Here is a 13,823-nt window from a genome sequence, read left to right on the forward strand (position 1 = left end):
CTCAGTGTTCTTGGGTTACTCAGTCCTTCTTGTCACAGAGGAAAGTATCTGATAAATTGTTCACACTAAGGTATTAGGTAGTTAATTTGTGACTTCCAGGAATATTTAGATTTTTAAAAGGACTTCAGGGAGAATACAATATTTAGCCCAAAGGAATGGAATTTCTACCATTGAAACAAGCAGTGAATGAGTTTTTTTTTAGGTGGGGGACCTTCCTAGAGGCTGTCAATTCATACGACCTAGACAGCTTCCTGTTTATTCTATGCTCACCCACTTGTAGATGGTCAGACCATCGGGCAGTGTGGTCAGGGGAGCAGGACACTTGCTCCCTTCCCACTGAGAAAAGGAAAGAAAAATATAAGTGGGAAGTCACAAGTCCAAGGGATGAAACAGACAAGAAACACACAGCAAAAGCTTTCTGATCTGATAATATTCCTACCTAGAATCTCAGGAACTGGCATTTTTGATAACCTCTCTTCCTGGCAGGCTGCTTTTGACCTTTGATGCTGATAAAGTTTATCAATTGATTCATTCTCTAAGAGAAAAAAAAAGTTCATTTTCTCTTTCCCAGGGTTTTTGCAGATGGTGCTGATTCTCATGCGTAAAACAATACACTTTTAACCATTTGGAGCACAGAACGTCAGAGTCAGAGAGAACCTTAGAGTCTAATCTGAGTCCCTCATTTCACAGAAAGGGAAATAAGCCCAGGAGAGATGAAGTGATCGATCCCAGATGATACAACAAGGCCTGTGGCAGGGCTGGGGGTAGAGATGAGCCCAGCCTAGACCTCTTTCCACATACTGGGTCTCCAAAGGATTTTTGTGTCATTGAACAGTCATCAGATCCCCCCTTGGCTTCCTCTCCTGCTAAACGATTTCATTCCTCCCATGTCCATAGCAATGTATTCCTCAGTAGAAGAGGCAAAGCCTGGAGGTATGCTCACAGGGTTCAGAGAGCATTGAACTGTGAGCCCCAGAGTTCAAACCTTGAGGACATTTCCTAGCTGCATGACTTTTGCTCTTAGATACAGTTTCCTCATCTGCAAAATTCAGATAAAATAGCCCCACCTTTCCTACAGGAACACTATGATGATCAAATGAGATTATGGATGAGGAAACTCCAAAGCGCTATGCAGATATGAGGAAATGGTTTTTTTTTTAAATCAGGGTTACCCTTGACCTTTGATGCAGGGGTGTTAAAAGAGGTTTTTAGCAGATTATAAAGCTCAATATGAAGGAGAACTGTGACAAGCAGACAAAATGGCTCATCTGCATTACCATTAATACAATGCTAGACTGAATTAATAGAAGCATGGAGTCCAGAGTGAGGGATGGGACCGTCCTGCTACCCTCCTCTTTAATAAGATATAATTAAGAATAATTTTCAATAAGATATCATTATGGTACTGCAGGAGGATCATTGACAAACTGAAGCATGTCCAAAGGACAATGACTGGGTTACTAAGAGGACCAGAGACTCTACATGCAAAGCTCTCCTGAAAGAACTATGAATTGTTAGCCTGGAGAAGACTTGAGGGTTGGGGGTGAGCAGGGAAAGGACATGATAGCTGTCTTCAGGTACATGAAGGGCTGCCCGTATGGAAAAGGATTAGACTTCTACCTTGTCCCAGAGGGCAGAATAGGAGGCAATGGGCAGAAGTTAGAGGCCCATTTTGGTTAAACTGGGGGAAAACTTCCTAATAACTTGTACTATCTAAGAGTAGAAAGTGTTGGACTGAGAGGTAGTGAGTTCCCCATCACAGGAGCTCTTCAGGTGGAGGCTATGTTACCACCTATCTGGGAATTCTATGGAGAGGACTCCATCAGTCAGGGGGTGGAATAGCTGGTTTCTGACGTCCCTTCCAGCTCTGAGAGTCTATGAAACAGCAGGAGTCCATGTACCATGTCAGGATTACCTGGGTGTGTCCACGGTATCTGCTTGTGGTAGCCCCAGCTGGTTCTCTCCAGCTCCCCTGAGATTGCAAACACCCAAGTCCATATCCCCATCTCTCTGCTACCTGATTCCTCACCCTGTACTCCTTGCTTCCAAAGGGCATCGATGATAAAAGCAAAGAGACATTCCTGGGGGATTTTTTGTTTCAGCCTGAAAACTCCATTCAGATGTTTCCACTCAAGGTACAAGGAGGGTCTGAGGGTGGGGAGGGTCTGAGGGTGTTGGGTGCAAGGGGTGGGACTCAAGAAAAATTTAGATATTTCATTTAGATACCAAATCATGAGGACTTCTTGAAATAGTGAATTAATCAAAAGCCAAGGAGACCAACCGCTGGGGATCTTTACCAAGCTCTTCGGAAGTTATCATATGTATAGACTGAAACTCTTAGATGCAGAGTCCACTCCCCATTGACTGGGAGAAAGGATAAATTAACCAGGTTTTATATTATCCAGACCCAGGAATCCAAGATCCATGCACACCTCCAAGCATAAACTTGTCTAAGGACACTCCCATCCTCCAGTCCCTACAAGAGGCCTGAGGCTCCATCCTGTGGTCTTATCCCTATAATTTCTTACCTTTTTCTGCCTATTCTTGGTCCAGATGTTACCCCAGAGAGCAGAAGCAGTGTCTAAGGGCCCACAGAGACCTGCTTCCCCAACCTGGTCCCAGAGTGCCAGCTGTCTTCCCTAACATCTGGTCCAGTAAGATCTTAAAATCACAAAATTTTAAAAACACTGAAGGGGAGGGACAAATACAGATCATCTATAAAGGAAATAAGAAATTGAGTCTCAGAGAAGAAAAGCCATTTGCCCAAGGCCACACAGCATAAGTGGTAGAACCAGGATTTGGGTCCAATTCTCCTGATTCACATCCAAAGGCTCTTTTCTTCTTGTTCCCAAGCCAGGAAGACATAAGACACTGGAAATCATAGCTGTCACTAGTCTCACATGATGGGATAGGATTGAGGGGGCAGGGCAGGCCCAAGTTAAGACAAGGCTAGTTTAGGATCAATCTCCTCTCAGAACTCCATCTCCTTCTCTGGCACTCCTTATCCATTCCCAGTGCCCCAAGAGCTGAGCCTATTGTACATGACTAGGCCAGAAGACAGTGTGGTCATTCAGTCTAATGTCTGATTTTGTAGATTGGGAAACTGAGACTCAGAAAAGCAAAGCAACTTGCCCACAGTCACACAAATAGTAAGTGACAGTGCAGATATCAGTTTCATCTGCCCCCAAGATAGCACAAAAATTCATATCAGGTCCCTGGTTCAGGACCCAGAGTAACCCTCACACAATAGCCTGTGCTCTACTTACTGGGAAATCACATGCTCATACTCAGGTATATTAGTGGCATGTAGAAGGTCCTATGTCTGTGTGATTTATATAAATGAGGAGGCATCAGATGTAAATAGAAATGTCTCTTCAATTTCCCCAAAAGGCTATCAGGAGCAGCCATTCCCCTTTCCCTCTCTGTCTAGAGGACAGCCCGCAATCCACCCAGCACAGAGAGGGCAGAATGCCACCAAGGCTAGAGCAATAGCCAAGTGGGGGATTCAGAAGGGGAAAGACTGTGAATGAAGAACACCACAGATCCCTAGGGGTCTGTAAGCATTACAGAGCTATTTCTTGGCAGCACCCTTGTGAGGCAGGGAGGCAAACATTACTCTTTCCATATTACAACAAGGAAACTGAGGCCAGAAGCACCAAATGAGTTAGAAACAAGTATCAGAGTGGAATTAGAACCCAGGTCACCTCATTTCAAAGGGTTCCACTCTACTGTACAGCCAGCGCTGGTCTCAGAACAGACTTAATAGGAAACAGGGAAAGAGAATCACGGAATGTTAGATCTGTACTGGGGACCCAGGCATCCAGCCTCCCAGGCCAGTGTTCTTCCCCTCATGCTGCACAGGGTGTATACCAGAGGAAAATAAAACTATATCAGGCTCAAGAGAACTAGACGGAAGAATGGAGGAAGTAAGGAAACTAAGCAAGGACTGGCTTTATAACTATTCTGCATCCCTAGCTCCGCTGACTTATGGGCAGCTTGAGTTCAAGGAGTCCCCAGGGTCTGGAAAAAAAGATAAGCAGCTCACTGGAAGGAGAACTTGGAGGCCAGATGGTGAAAAATGCTGGCTTTTTCTAATGGGGCAGTGGGGTGGTGCAGTGCATAGAGCACAGGACTCAGCGTCAAGATATTTGAATCCTATTCCAGATGTCTATGACCCTAGGCGTGCCACTTTTCCTCAGCCTCAGTTTCCTCACCTATAAAATAAGGACAATAACACCACCTAATGCACAGTTTTGTTCTAAGGACCAAATAAGATTATATAAAGCATTGTGCAAGCCTTGGAAGATGACATGAATTCTAGCTATTTATAAAACTAGTTGCATAAATGTAGAGCTAATACATAATAAATTGAATCAACAGAATCCATCTTACAGTTTTGTGGCTTGCTATCTGTGTGACCTTGGACAAGTCACGTACCTCCATGAGCCTCAGTTTTCTCATCAACAAAATGAGAGGATTGGACCAGCAGACCAATATGATCCTTTCCAGCCCCAGATCTCTAATTCCGTAATTGTTTATATATCTCTGAGCCACCTCAGAGAACCTCAAGCCCTCCAGGGATAGCAGCAGAAACAGAACCAGGATGTGCAGCCACATAGCCAAAGCTTAACCTACTTTTTGGCCTCTTCATCAGCCCTTCTGCTAACCATTTTGGGGACAGAAACAGTCATTATCATGTGAGATGAGATTGCAGGATTATCATTATCTATACCCTCCTTACCTTACCCCCAGATCCACAGATAGCTGGCAGTGAGACTGGGCTGTATTTTCATGAAAGTTCTGTCATCCAGAAGGCCTGGGTCCTACCTTCCAATTCAGGAAGACCTGAGTTTAAAACCTGTCTCAGACATTTATATTAGTAGAATAACCTTGAAAAAATTCTCTCATCTCTAGGTCTCATTCTCCTCAACTATAAAATGAAGGTGGTTGATGGAAAGAATGTTAGAGTCGTTAGGAGAAGACCTAGATTAGAATTTCACTCCAGCTATACCTTAGCTGTGTGACCTTTGCAGATTCCCTAATCTCTCTGGGCCTCAGTTTCCCTACTTTTTTTAAGTGAAGAGGCTAGATTAGATGATCTGCCCTGCCTCCTTCCAATTCTGAATCCTCAGGTGTTAAAACTAAGTGATTTTCAAGAGTCCTCCAAACTCTCAAAGTCTTTGAGGCTGAATCCCTCCTCATTCTGGGATTCACTGAATATGGGTCAGCTCAGAGGAAGGGGGAGGTAGAAAGTGGCCCCTGAGTGGACCAACAAGAGAAGGCTAGAAGGGCAAAGTCAGGCCTTGTTCACCCTCCATGTGTATCTGCTTCCAGAACACGCTCATCAAACCCTTCAAGTGCATCAAACTGAAGATATTGAGCAATTGGGGAAACCCCCACTTCACCTGTCTCTACCGGGTTCGAGCTCATGGCACAGTGAGTCAGCCACTGCCTGAGTACTAGCCACAAGGCTAGTCCTTACCTTCACAGAGAAAATAAAGTTTCTTTCCCCACTGTGCCCATCTCTAATTTTCTTTCTATGTCAAGGGGGCAGGAGAGGAGAAGAGGCTGCTCCATGGACCCTATCCCAATGGAAAAGAGAAGTAGATTCTTGAGTCCCTAGATCTTCTTGCCCTGTGTCCCAGTCTAGTAGGGAAGGAGGATATATCCTGATCAATCCTATGGATCATGTTACCACAATAGACTCATATCTGCATACGGTGAAAAACAGAGCCTCCGGTAGAAAGACCTGCTTCTGACACATATTAGATGACTGATCTTGGGGGAGTCACTTAAACTCTCAATCCTTCAGGCAACTCTCTAAGACTTGAAAATTAAAGAATCACTGTGGATCTTCATTGGTAGATGAAGTTTCCTTATCAGAAGCTCCCTATATGAGTGAAATCAGAGGTCTGACTCACCATCCCCTCAAAATTGTAAAGGTTCTATAATAGGACCATTTTCTAGTTGTGTGATGTTACTTAAAGTCACTGGTCCACAGTTTCCTCGCCTTTAAAATGGGAATAAGAATATTTGTACTGCTTGCCTCACAGGGTTATTATAAGGAAAAGGTTTTATAAACATAAAAGAGCTATAGAAATATAAGCTATTATTACGGACGTGAAAGTTCCTCAGGATTTCGAAAGAGTAAAGAATTAAGTATAGGAACAAAACCAGCAGCCAGAGAAGAACATAATCTCAGATGATCAACATTATGTAGAAATGAAGACAAACATTTTCTACACACACACAACCCACTATGTTAGACAAAGATTTACAATGAGCTTGAATTTGGAATGCTCGATAGTAATTTATAGGACCCTGGGTTACCCTTTCCCAAGCAAAGTTGGAGCCTAGCTCAGGGTCCTCATTTCACAGAGTAACCATAACCCATAACCCTTGGCAGGAGGATCAGGGTGAAGGCCCCTCTAGTCCCAGAGTTAACCTTTCTGAAGTAGGGGGCTAAGAGAATCCTGACCTTGGCCACTGCCCAGCTTCTCAGGGCAAGGGCTTCCAGCCAGGAAATTAAGGGTGTTAATGTACCAGTTAAATGCACCAGTCTCACCTGTAGACACTCAACTATAGAAGATAATCTCTTGCTAGCTCCAGCCCCCAAACTCAGTGTTCTCAGAACAAAAACAAATCTCCCTGTGAGACATAAGCATACACAGACTTTGGACTGCCATTCACCCAGATGCTAAATGCATTATTTTTCTCAACCAGAAAAATTTTTCTGAGTCACTATCTATTGATGAATTTTTGAGGTTTTTTGTTTTTGATTTTTTAGTAGTGGAGATAGATTGCACTGAATTATTCATATTCTCTCATCTAATTTTCCCTTGAAATTTATGGCATGCATTTATAAACCACTAGGGGTTAGGGCCAGAGTTTGGAGCTCAGGTTTGATTATAGAATCAGGATCAAAATTTAATCCAGGGCCAGGGTTCAGTCAATGTTTGGGATCAGTACTCAGTTTCTGATTAAGGATGGAATTTTTCTGGTCATGGAGCTACTTGGTCAACCTGGGAATCTGACCTTGACCTCAGGAGCACTGGGTTATAACTACAAAACAACAAAGGAAAAATTTTTGCTCAATGGGCAACAGAATCATTGAAGGCTTTTGAGTAGAAGAGCAAAATTACCAGATCTATGCATAAGGAAACACCACATTCAGAAGGGCTGGGAAATTGGAAGAGGGACGGGAATGGAGGTGGGAGGACCTTCAGAAGTCTAGTTTGCCTTCTCTCCTGTCCATTCCATCTATATAGCTGCCAAATCGATATTCCTATAGCACGGATCTGATCAGGCCACTCTCATGCTCAAGTAGCTCCCCCTCTACCTCAAGAAGAAACTACAAAGTTCTTTGTTATTAAGTCCTTCACAATTTGGCATCAGCCTATCTTTCCAGGTTTATTGCTCATTGCTCTCCCTCATACATTTGGCATTCTTTTTTTTTAAGCAATTGGGGTTAAGTAACTTGCTCAAGGTTACATGGCCAGTTATTTCTGGGTGTGGTGCTGAGTGTCTGAGCCCGGGATTCGATCCCCAGGTCATCCCAACACTGGAGCCGGTGCTCTTACTCGCTGAGCCACCTGGCCTCCCCTAAGCAATTGGGGTTGAGTAACTTGCTCAAGGTTACACGGCCAGGTATTTTTGGGTGGGTGCTAAGTGTCTGAGCCCAGGATTCGATCTCCAGGTCATCCTGACACTGGAGCCAGTGCTCTTACTCGCTGTGCTACCTGGCCGCCCCTCCATTTGACATTCTAGTCCAAATGGCTTGATTGCTGTCCCAATTCCATGCCTTTTGCAAAAGCTAGGATGCCCTCCCTCCTCCCCCCTGCCTTTGCAGAATCTCTAGTTTTGTTCAAAGTTTAACTCATGTTCCTACAGGAAGCCTGTTCTGATCCCCCCAGCTGCTAGTGTCTTCTCCCAAGAAATATTTGTTCTCGTCAGTCTATGTAAATCCCTATCTCCACTGCCCTACCAGCAGAATGCAAGTTCACTAAGGGCAAAGACTATTCATTTTGGCTTTTGTATCCCTAGTGCCTAGCACGGGCCTGACACACTTATAAATGCTTGTTGAATAAAGGAATGGAAGGTTATTGTAATAGTATGAACTCTTTCTGACTCAGACAAGGGTAGCTTGAAGAGTCCTTTTCCATTAATCTTAGGAAAGGGTAGTGGAGAGGGGGAGGTAGAAGAAGAGTACAAACATAAGAGAGGAAGACTGCCATCCCGGGATTAGACGGGATCCCAGATGTTCTTGCTTGGAACATTTCCAGGAAACTTGTCATCTCTATGTCTCCGTCTCAAAAACCAAGTTCACAAACTCCTCTCTGGGTCTTTGTGCCGCTGGGTCCCTTCTGGCTCTAACATTCTGTGATTTGTAATGACCCAAGGGATTTTTGAAGGTTATCTCCCTGCATTGCCCAGGCTACTCCATCTAGAAAAGTCTCCGCCATAAACCCTAGGCCCCCTCCTTTGACACATGTGAAGGTCCCTCCACTCAGAGGTGATTGGGCAGCAGTTGTCCCTTGGTCCCCATGACCTTTCCTGCTGGATTCAACTGGCCTGATTTTCATCTATCTACACATCATACTTTCCTGGCATTCAAATGAAAACCTTGGTACAAAGGGGAAAAAAAAACTGGGGGAGGCTCCTCTGGTCACCTCCTGTGTCACAATGCACAAAGGTGGCATCCTGTCAGCCATCCAACCTGGCATATGGTGTGGCGCCAGTACCTCAGGGACCTCTGCCAGGGTGGATTCCCTGCCTCTCCCTAGTTCTTAAGGAGTAACTAGAGTCAGGAAATCACTGTGCTTTGTGGAAAGGTATTCAGATAGGCGCCTCAGATAGCTGGCAGGTCAGGGAGAGGGAAAAGGGTGTGAACAGAACTAGAGGGAGAGAGAAAGCCTAGTTAAAACCCAGGCCTAATCTGATCAAATCCCTTCTAGGAAGCCAGTCAGACATTATCCCCAGAGGGTGGGGAAAAGAAGGTGAGAAGGGTATAGTTATGCCCCCAAAGCTTACAGTCAGAGAACTAGCTGGGCTAGGAGCAGGTCATTGGGGTTATGTCTCCGGAATGTCTCCCATTTCTATAGGGTTTACCTAGTACTTTGTTTACAACAGTCCCATGGAGTTACCCCCATTTTAAATAAGAGGGAACTGAGGCTCCACATGGCTTCAGAGAGCCATCTGTAACATGTAGGACTAATTCCTCTCTGGGAAATTCCTGGTTGCTTCATTTTCCTCTGTTTTCCAGACATGGACTGGGAAGCTCACTGTTACCCTCTGCAGATTTTCTTGCACCCAGTTTTCCCTCCTGTCCAAATGTTAAGGCCACTATGACTTGAAGGGTTCTCAAAGACCATCCAGTCTAGCTCACCCTTTTTAAAGACAGTGAAACTGAAATCCAGAGAAGGAAGGTGACTTACTCACAATCACACAGTAAGTAGAGTCAGAGGCAGGACTTTTAAAAACCAAGTCTCCTGATTTCCAACCCAGTACTCTTTCTCCCATGATATGCTATCTCACTCCCTTCTTATCACTCAAGACCCAGATCAAGTGCTACATAAATGAAGCCTCCTTCTAACTAACCAAGCACACAGGGATAGTGACCATCTTTGTTTCTTCAGACCCTACTCTGTCCATACTACATGACTCGACGATGCCTTATATCGCGTTTTTACTTCAGATGCATATATGTGTCTGATCTTCCCACTAAACCAAGAACTCCCCACCCGGAGAGAACATGTCTTCTTCCATCTTCCCCCAAGGCAGCCAGCACAAGGCTGTGTACCCAGAGCATACTTCGTAGAGCATAATCTTCCTAATAACTCTTTCCAGCACTGGCTGCACCTTCACCCTTGGCTCACTGGTCAGGGTAGGGGACTTGGAATACACCTTGCTCTGCACTGCCATTTCCAGGTTCTCCCCCTACCTCCATCATTTAATAACTTCATTTCTTTTGAGGTTCACACTATTTATATTAAACACCCAATCAAAAGCCTGGTAGCTGTTGTCCACAGACCCCTACAGGGATGGGGAACCTGTGGCCTTGAGGTCACATGTGGCCTTCTAGATCCTTAAGTGCATCCTTTTGACTGAGGCCCCACTTGAGGATCTAGAAGGCCTCAAGGCCACAAGTTCCCCACTCCTGCCCTAGGACATCCCCTCTTCCTTCTTATGGCTCACAATTTTTCTCTTCTCCCCAACTACTGCTCTCATATTAGGAGACTTCAACGTATATATTGACTCTCCCCCCAATAAGCTAACCACTCAGATTCTCAATGTCCTCAGTTCCCATGAGCTACTCCTCCACCCCACCTCAGCCACAAAGTCATACCCTTGATCTTACCATCACTTACAAATGTACCACCCCCTTCAAGAGTGATGAAATCCCTTCATCTGATCATAATCTATTGGTTTTTCACCTCTCCCTCTATCTTCCCTCATAACATTCTACACTGTGTCCTCACCATGATTTCCACACTCTTGACCCCTCAATTCCTTTCCAGTCTATCTCCTCTGCACTAGCCATTTTCTCTTCTTCTCCACATCTTGACCCCTTGATGAACCAGTTCAATTCTACACTGTCCTCCCCTCTTGAATCTCTACCTCCCTTATCGTCTCGCCGATTATTCCAGGCCAAGCCTCAGCCATGGATCACTCCCAATATTTGTCTTCTTTACTCCTACATACATGCTGCTAAATGAAGATGGAGAAAAATATGCAACCATTCTTACTGAGTCCACTACAAATTTATGTTATGTAACCTCAACTGGGCCCTTAAAGATATTAGGCAATCATACTGTCTCTCCCTTATCAATTCACTATTGCGTTCTCCGCGATGACTCTTCCAACCTTTTCATCCCTCCTCAAACTTCCCATGGTTCTCCCTCCCTACTCTTAAGTAAGAGAGAACTTTACTTCATAGTTTATCAAAATAATCATAATGACATGCCTGTTCACTGCGAGCTTCCTTCTTGTGCCATCTTTCTTATTTCCCATCCCTCATATGCTTTTTGCCATTATCTCCTTTATTACTATTTCACATGATGAAATGACCTTATGCATTGCCAAGGCTAACTACTCTACATGTTCACGTGATCTTATTCATCCCTTCTCCTCCAACAGATCGCCCCCTCTGTCATTCCCACTCTTTCATTTTCATTCTCTCTGTGTACTGGCTCCTTCCCTTCTGCCTATAAACATGCCTATGTCTCCCCCATCCTGAGAAAACTCTCACTTGATCTTCTTATCTCTGGTAACTATTATCTCTTCTGCCCTTTGCAGCTAAAACCCTGAAAAGGATGTCTGCAACAGTTGCCTCCACTTTCTCTCTCCTCACCCTCTTCAAATCCAGCTTCTGACTTGATCATTGCACTGAAGCTGTTCTTCCCAAAGATACTAATGATCTCTTGGCTGCTGAATCCAAAGGACTCTTCTCAGCGTTCATTTTCCTTGTCCTCTCTGCAGCCTTTGACGGTGTTGATCACTCCTTCCTTGACGCCCTCTTCTCTCGGTTTTCCAGACATTACTCTCTCATGGTTCCACCGCTGAATTCTAATCACTTTTTCTCTGTCTCTCCACTGACTTCTCATCCACATCATGCCTTTTAATTCAGGTGTCCTTCAGTAGTCTATCCCGGGCCCTCTTCTCTTCTCCTCTGTACTACTTCATCCAGTGAATTAACATCTAGTTAGTTAATGACGATGTTTCTCAAATCTACTTATTTACCTCTCTGTTGACCTCCAGACTCATGTCTCCAATTGCCTTTCAGACATCTGGAACTGCATGTCCTGGAGACATCTTAACTCAACATGTCCAAAACTGAACTCATTATCTTTTCTCCCCTTCCAAATCTCCCTATTACTGTTGAAGGCACCACCATCCTCCTAGTCCGCCAGGCTCAAGACCTAGATGTCATCTCTGGCTCCTCACTATCTCTCACCCTCTCAAATCCAATCCGCTGCCAAGGTCTGTCACTTCCACCTTCACAACAACTCTCAGATACTCCTCTCCTCCTCTCCCCTAACACTGGCACCACCCTGATTCAGGCCCTCATCACCTCCCACCTGGATTATTGCAATAGCCTGCTGGTGGGTTCCACCTGCTTCAGGTCTTTCCCTATCCCAATCCATCCTTTGATCAGCCACCAAAATGATTTTCCTAATTTGCAGGTATGATCGTGTCTCACACATAATCACACACGCACACATTTATCACACTCACTAAATACTCATTCCTTATCACCTCCAAAATAAGATACAAAATGTTCTGCTTGACAGTCAAAGCCCTTCAAAACCTAGCTGCCTTCTCCCTTCTTACACCTTCCTGATATGCAGTCTTTGATCCAGCGACACTGGCTTCCAGACTATTCCATGAACAAGACACTCCATCTCATAGCTGCAGGCATTTTCTCTGGCTGTCCCCCGTGACTAGAGCCTTATCCCTCCTGTCATCTGCCCACTGAGCTCCCTGACTCCTTGAAGTCTCGACTATAGTCCTGTCTTTCACTGGAAGCCTCCCCTAGCCTCTCTGAATTCCAGTGCCATTCTCCTATTACTCATTCACTCTTTATCCTGTAGAAAGCTTGCTTTGTATGTATGTCTTTGCAGGTTGTTTCCCGTTAGAGTCTAAGCTCCTTGAGGGCAGGAACTATCTTTTGCTTCTTTTTGCATCCCCGGTGCTTAGCACAGTGCCTGGTCCATAGAAATTACTTAATGAATGTTTCTCAACTGACTAGTTGGGATGAAACACAGATATCTTAACCTATCATTCAAGGTCCTCCACCATTGGGATCCAACCCGTGTTTCTAACCTTGTCTTATACTATTCTCCTACACTTTATCATACATTCCAGTCAGAACAGATACTACTTATCCCTCTACTCTCATCCTAACCTCTCCTCTCCCCATGCTGTCTCATCTTCCCCCATGCCTGGAACATATTCTTTCCTCATTTCTGCCAGGATATTTACTCCTCTTCTTTCAGAGTCCCCCTCAGATGCCACCTCCTCCAGGAATCCTTCCCTATTATCCCAATGTAGTAGGGAACCATCAAATTTTATTGATCTGTCTATTGCCCATATTACATCATGCCCTGGGTATTACTTATTTTAAAATGTCACATCCTTGTTAGTGGACTAGAAACTTCTTGAGAGCAGGGAGTGTACCTTTTTTCTTTTTCTATCTTGCGTCCCCAGTACTGGGCACAGGTGCCTGAACATAGCAGGCAATTAATAAATATTCATTGCATTGAACTAGATATACAACTATAGTTCCATTAATTGGTTTCTTTTCTGGCAAGCAACTAAGGGTCAGTAAAAAGGTCTGACAACCAGCAGTAAAGCCATATGGAAAAAAGTGAAACCCTAGGGCAGTATACTATACAGTCCCAAGATACTGAGTCTGGAGAAGAAAGAAATTAAGGAAAGTCAGAAGTAGCTCAAGGGGAGCTCAATTCCCTTGGGCTCATTAAAACCAGTAGTGTGCTGAAGCCTAATTAGCTCCATAAAGAGCCAACTGTTAAATTGTCACTGTGAACATCTACACTTCAGAAATAAGAAAATCCCACAAATCAGGGCTCAGTTCATTGTTATTTTGATTGTCTTCAAATAGTTGGTAGAGCTCTAGAACAGGAATCAGGAAGACCTGAGTTCAAATCCAGCCTCCTTCACTTACTAGCTGTATGATCATGGGCAAGTGACTTAAACTTCTGTTTTCCTCAGTTTCTTCAACTGTAAAATGAGGACAATAATTGTACCTACCTCTCAAGGTTGTTATGAGAATCAAATGAGATAAAATTTGTTAAAAAAAAAAA

The 13,823-nt window shown here is 44.3% G+C and overlaps 1 protein-coding gene across 1 annotated transcript in view; it reads left to right on the forward strand.

The window, feature by feature from the left end:
* The window catches only part of LOC138176406 (SUN domain-containing protein 5-like), a gene marked incomplete at its 5' end in the record, with an annotated part of 37,001 nt that extends 31,538 nt beyond the window's left edge, over positions 1–5,463 (forward strand). Inside the window, 2 exons of the mRNA XM_069107200.1 lie at positions 2,052–2,135; positions 5,335–5,463. Of these exons, the coding sequence (XP_068963301.1) occupies positions 2,052–2,135; positions 5,335–5,463 (213 nt within the window). The remainder of the gene's footprint in view (positions 1–2,051; positions 2,136–5,334) is intronic.
* Between the last annotated feature and the right edge of the window lie 8,360 nt (positions 5,464–13,823).

The sequence above is a fragment of the Petaurus breviceps genome, unplaced genomic scaffold (assembly GCF_028583685.1).
Source record: "Petaurus breviceps papuanus isolate PSGF00001 unplaced genomic scaffold, PetGlider_PUasm1.0 88707, whole genome shotgun sequence".
NCBI classification, from domain to species: Eukaryota; Metazoa; Chordata; class Mammalia; order Diprotodontia; family Petauridae; genus Petaurus; species Petaurus breviceps.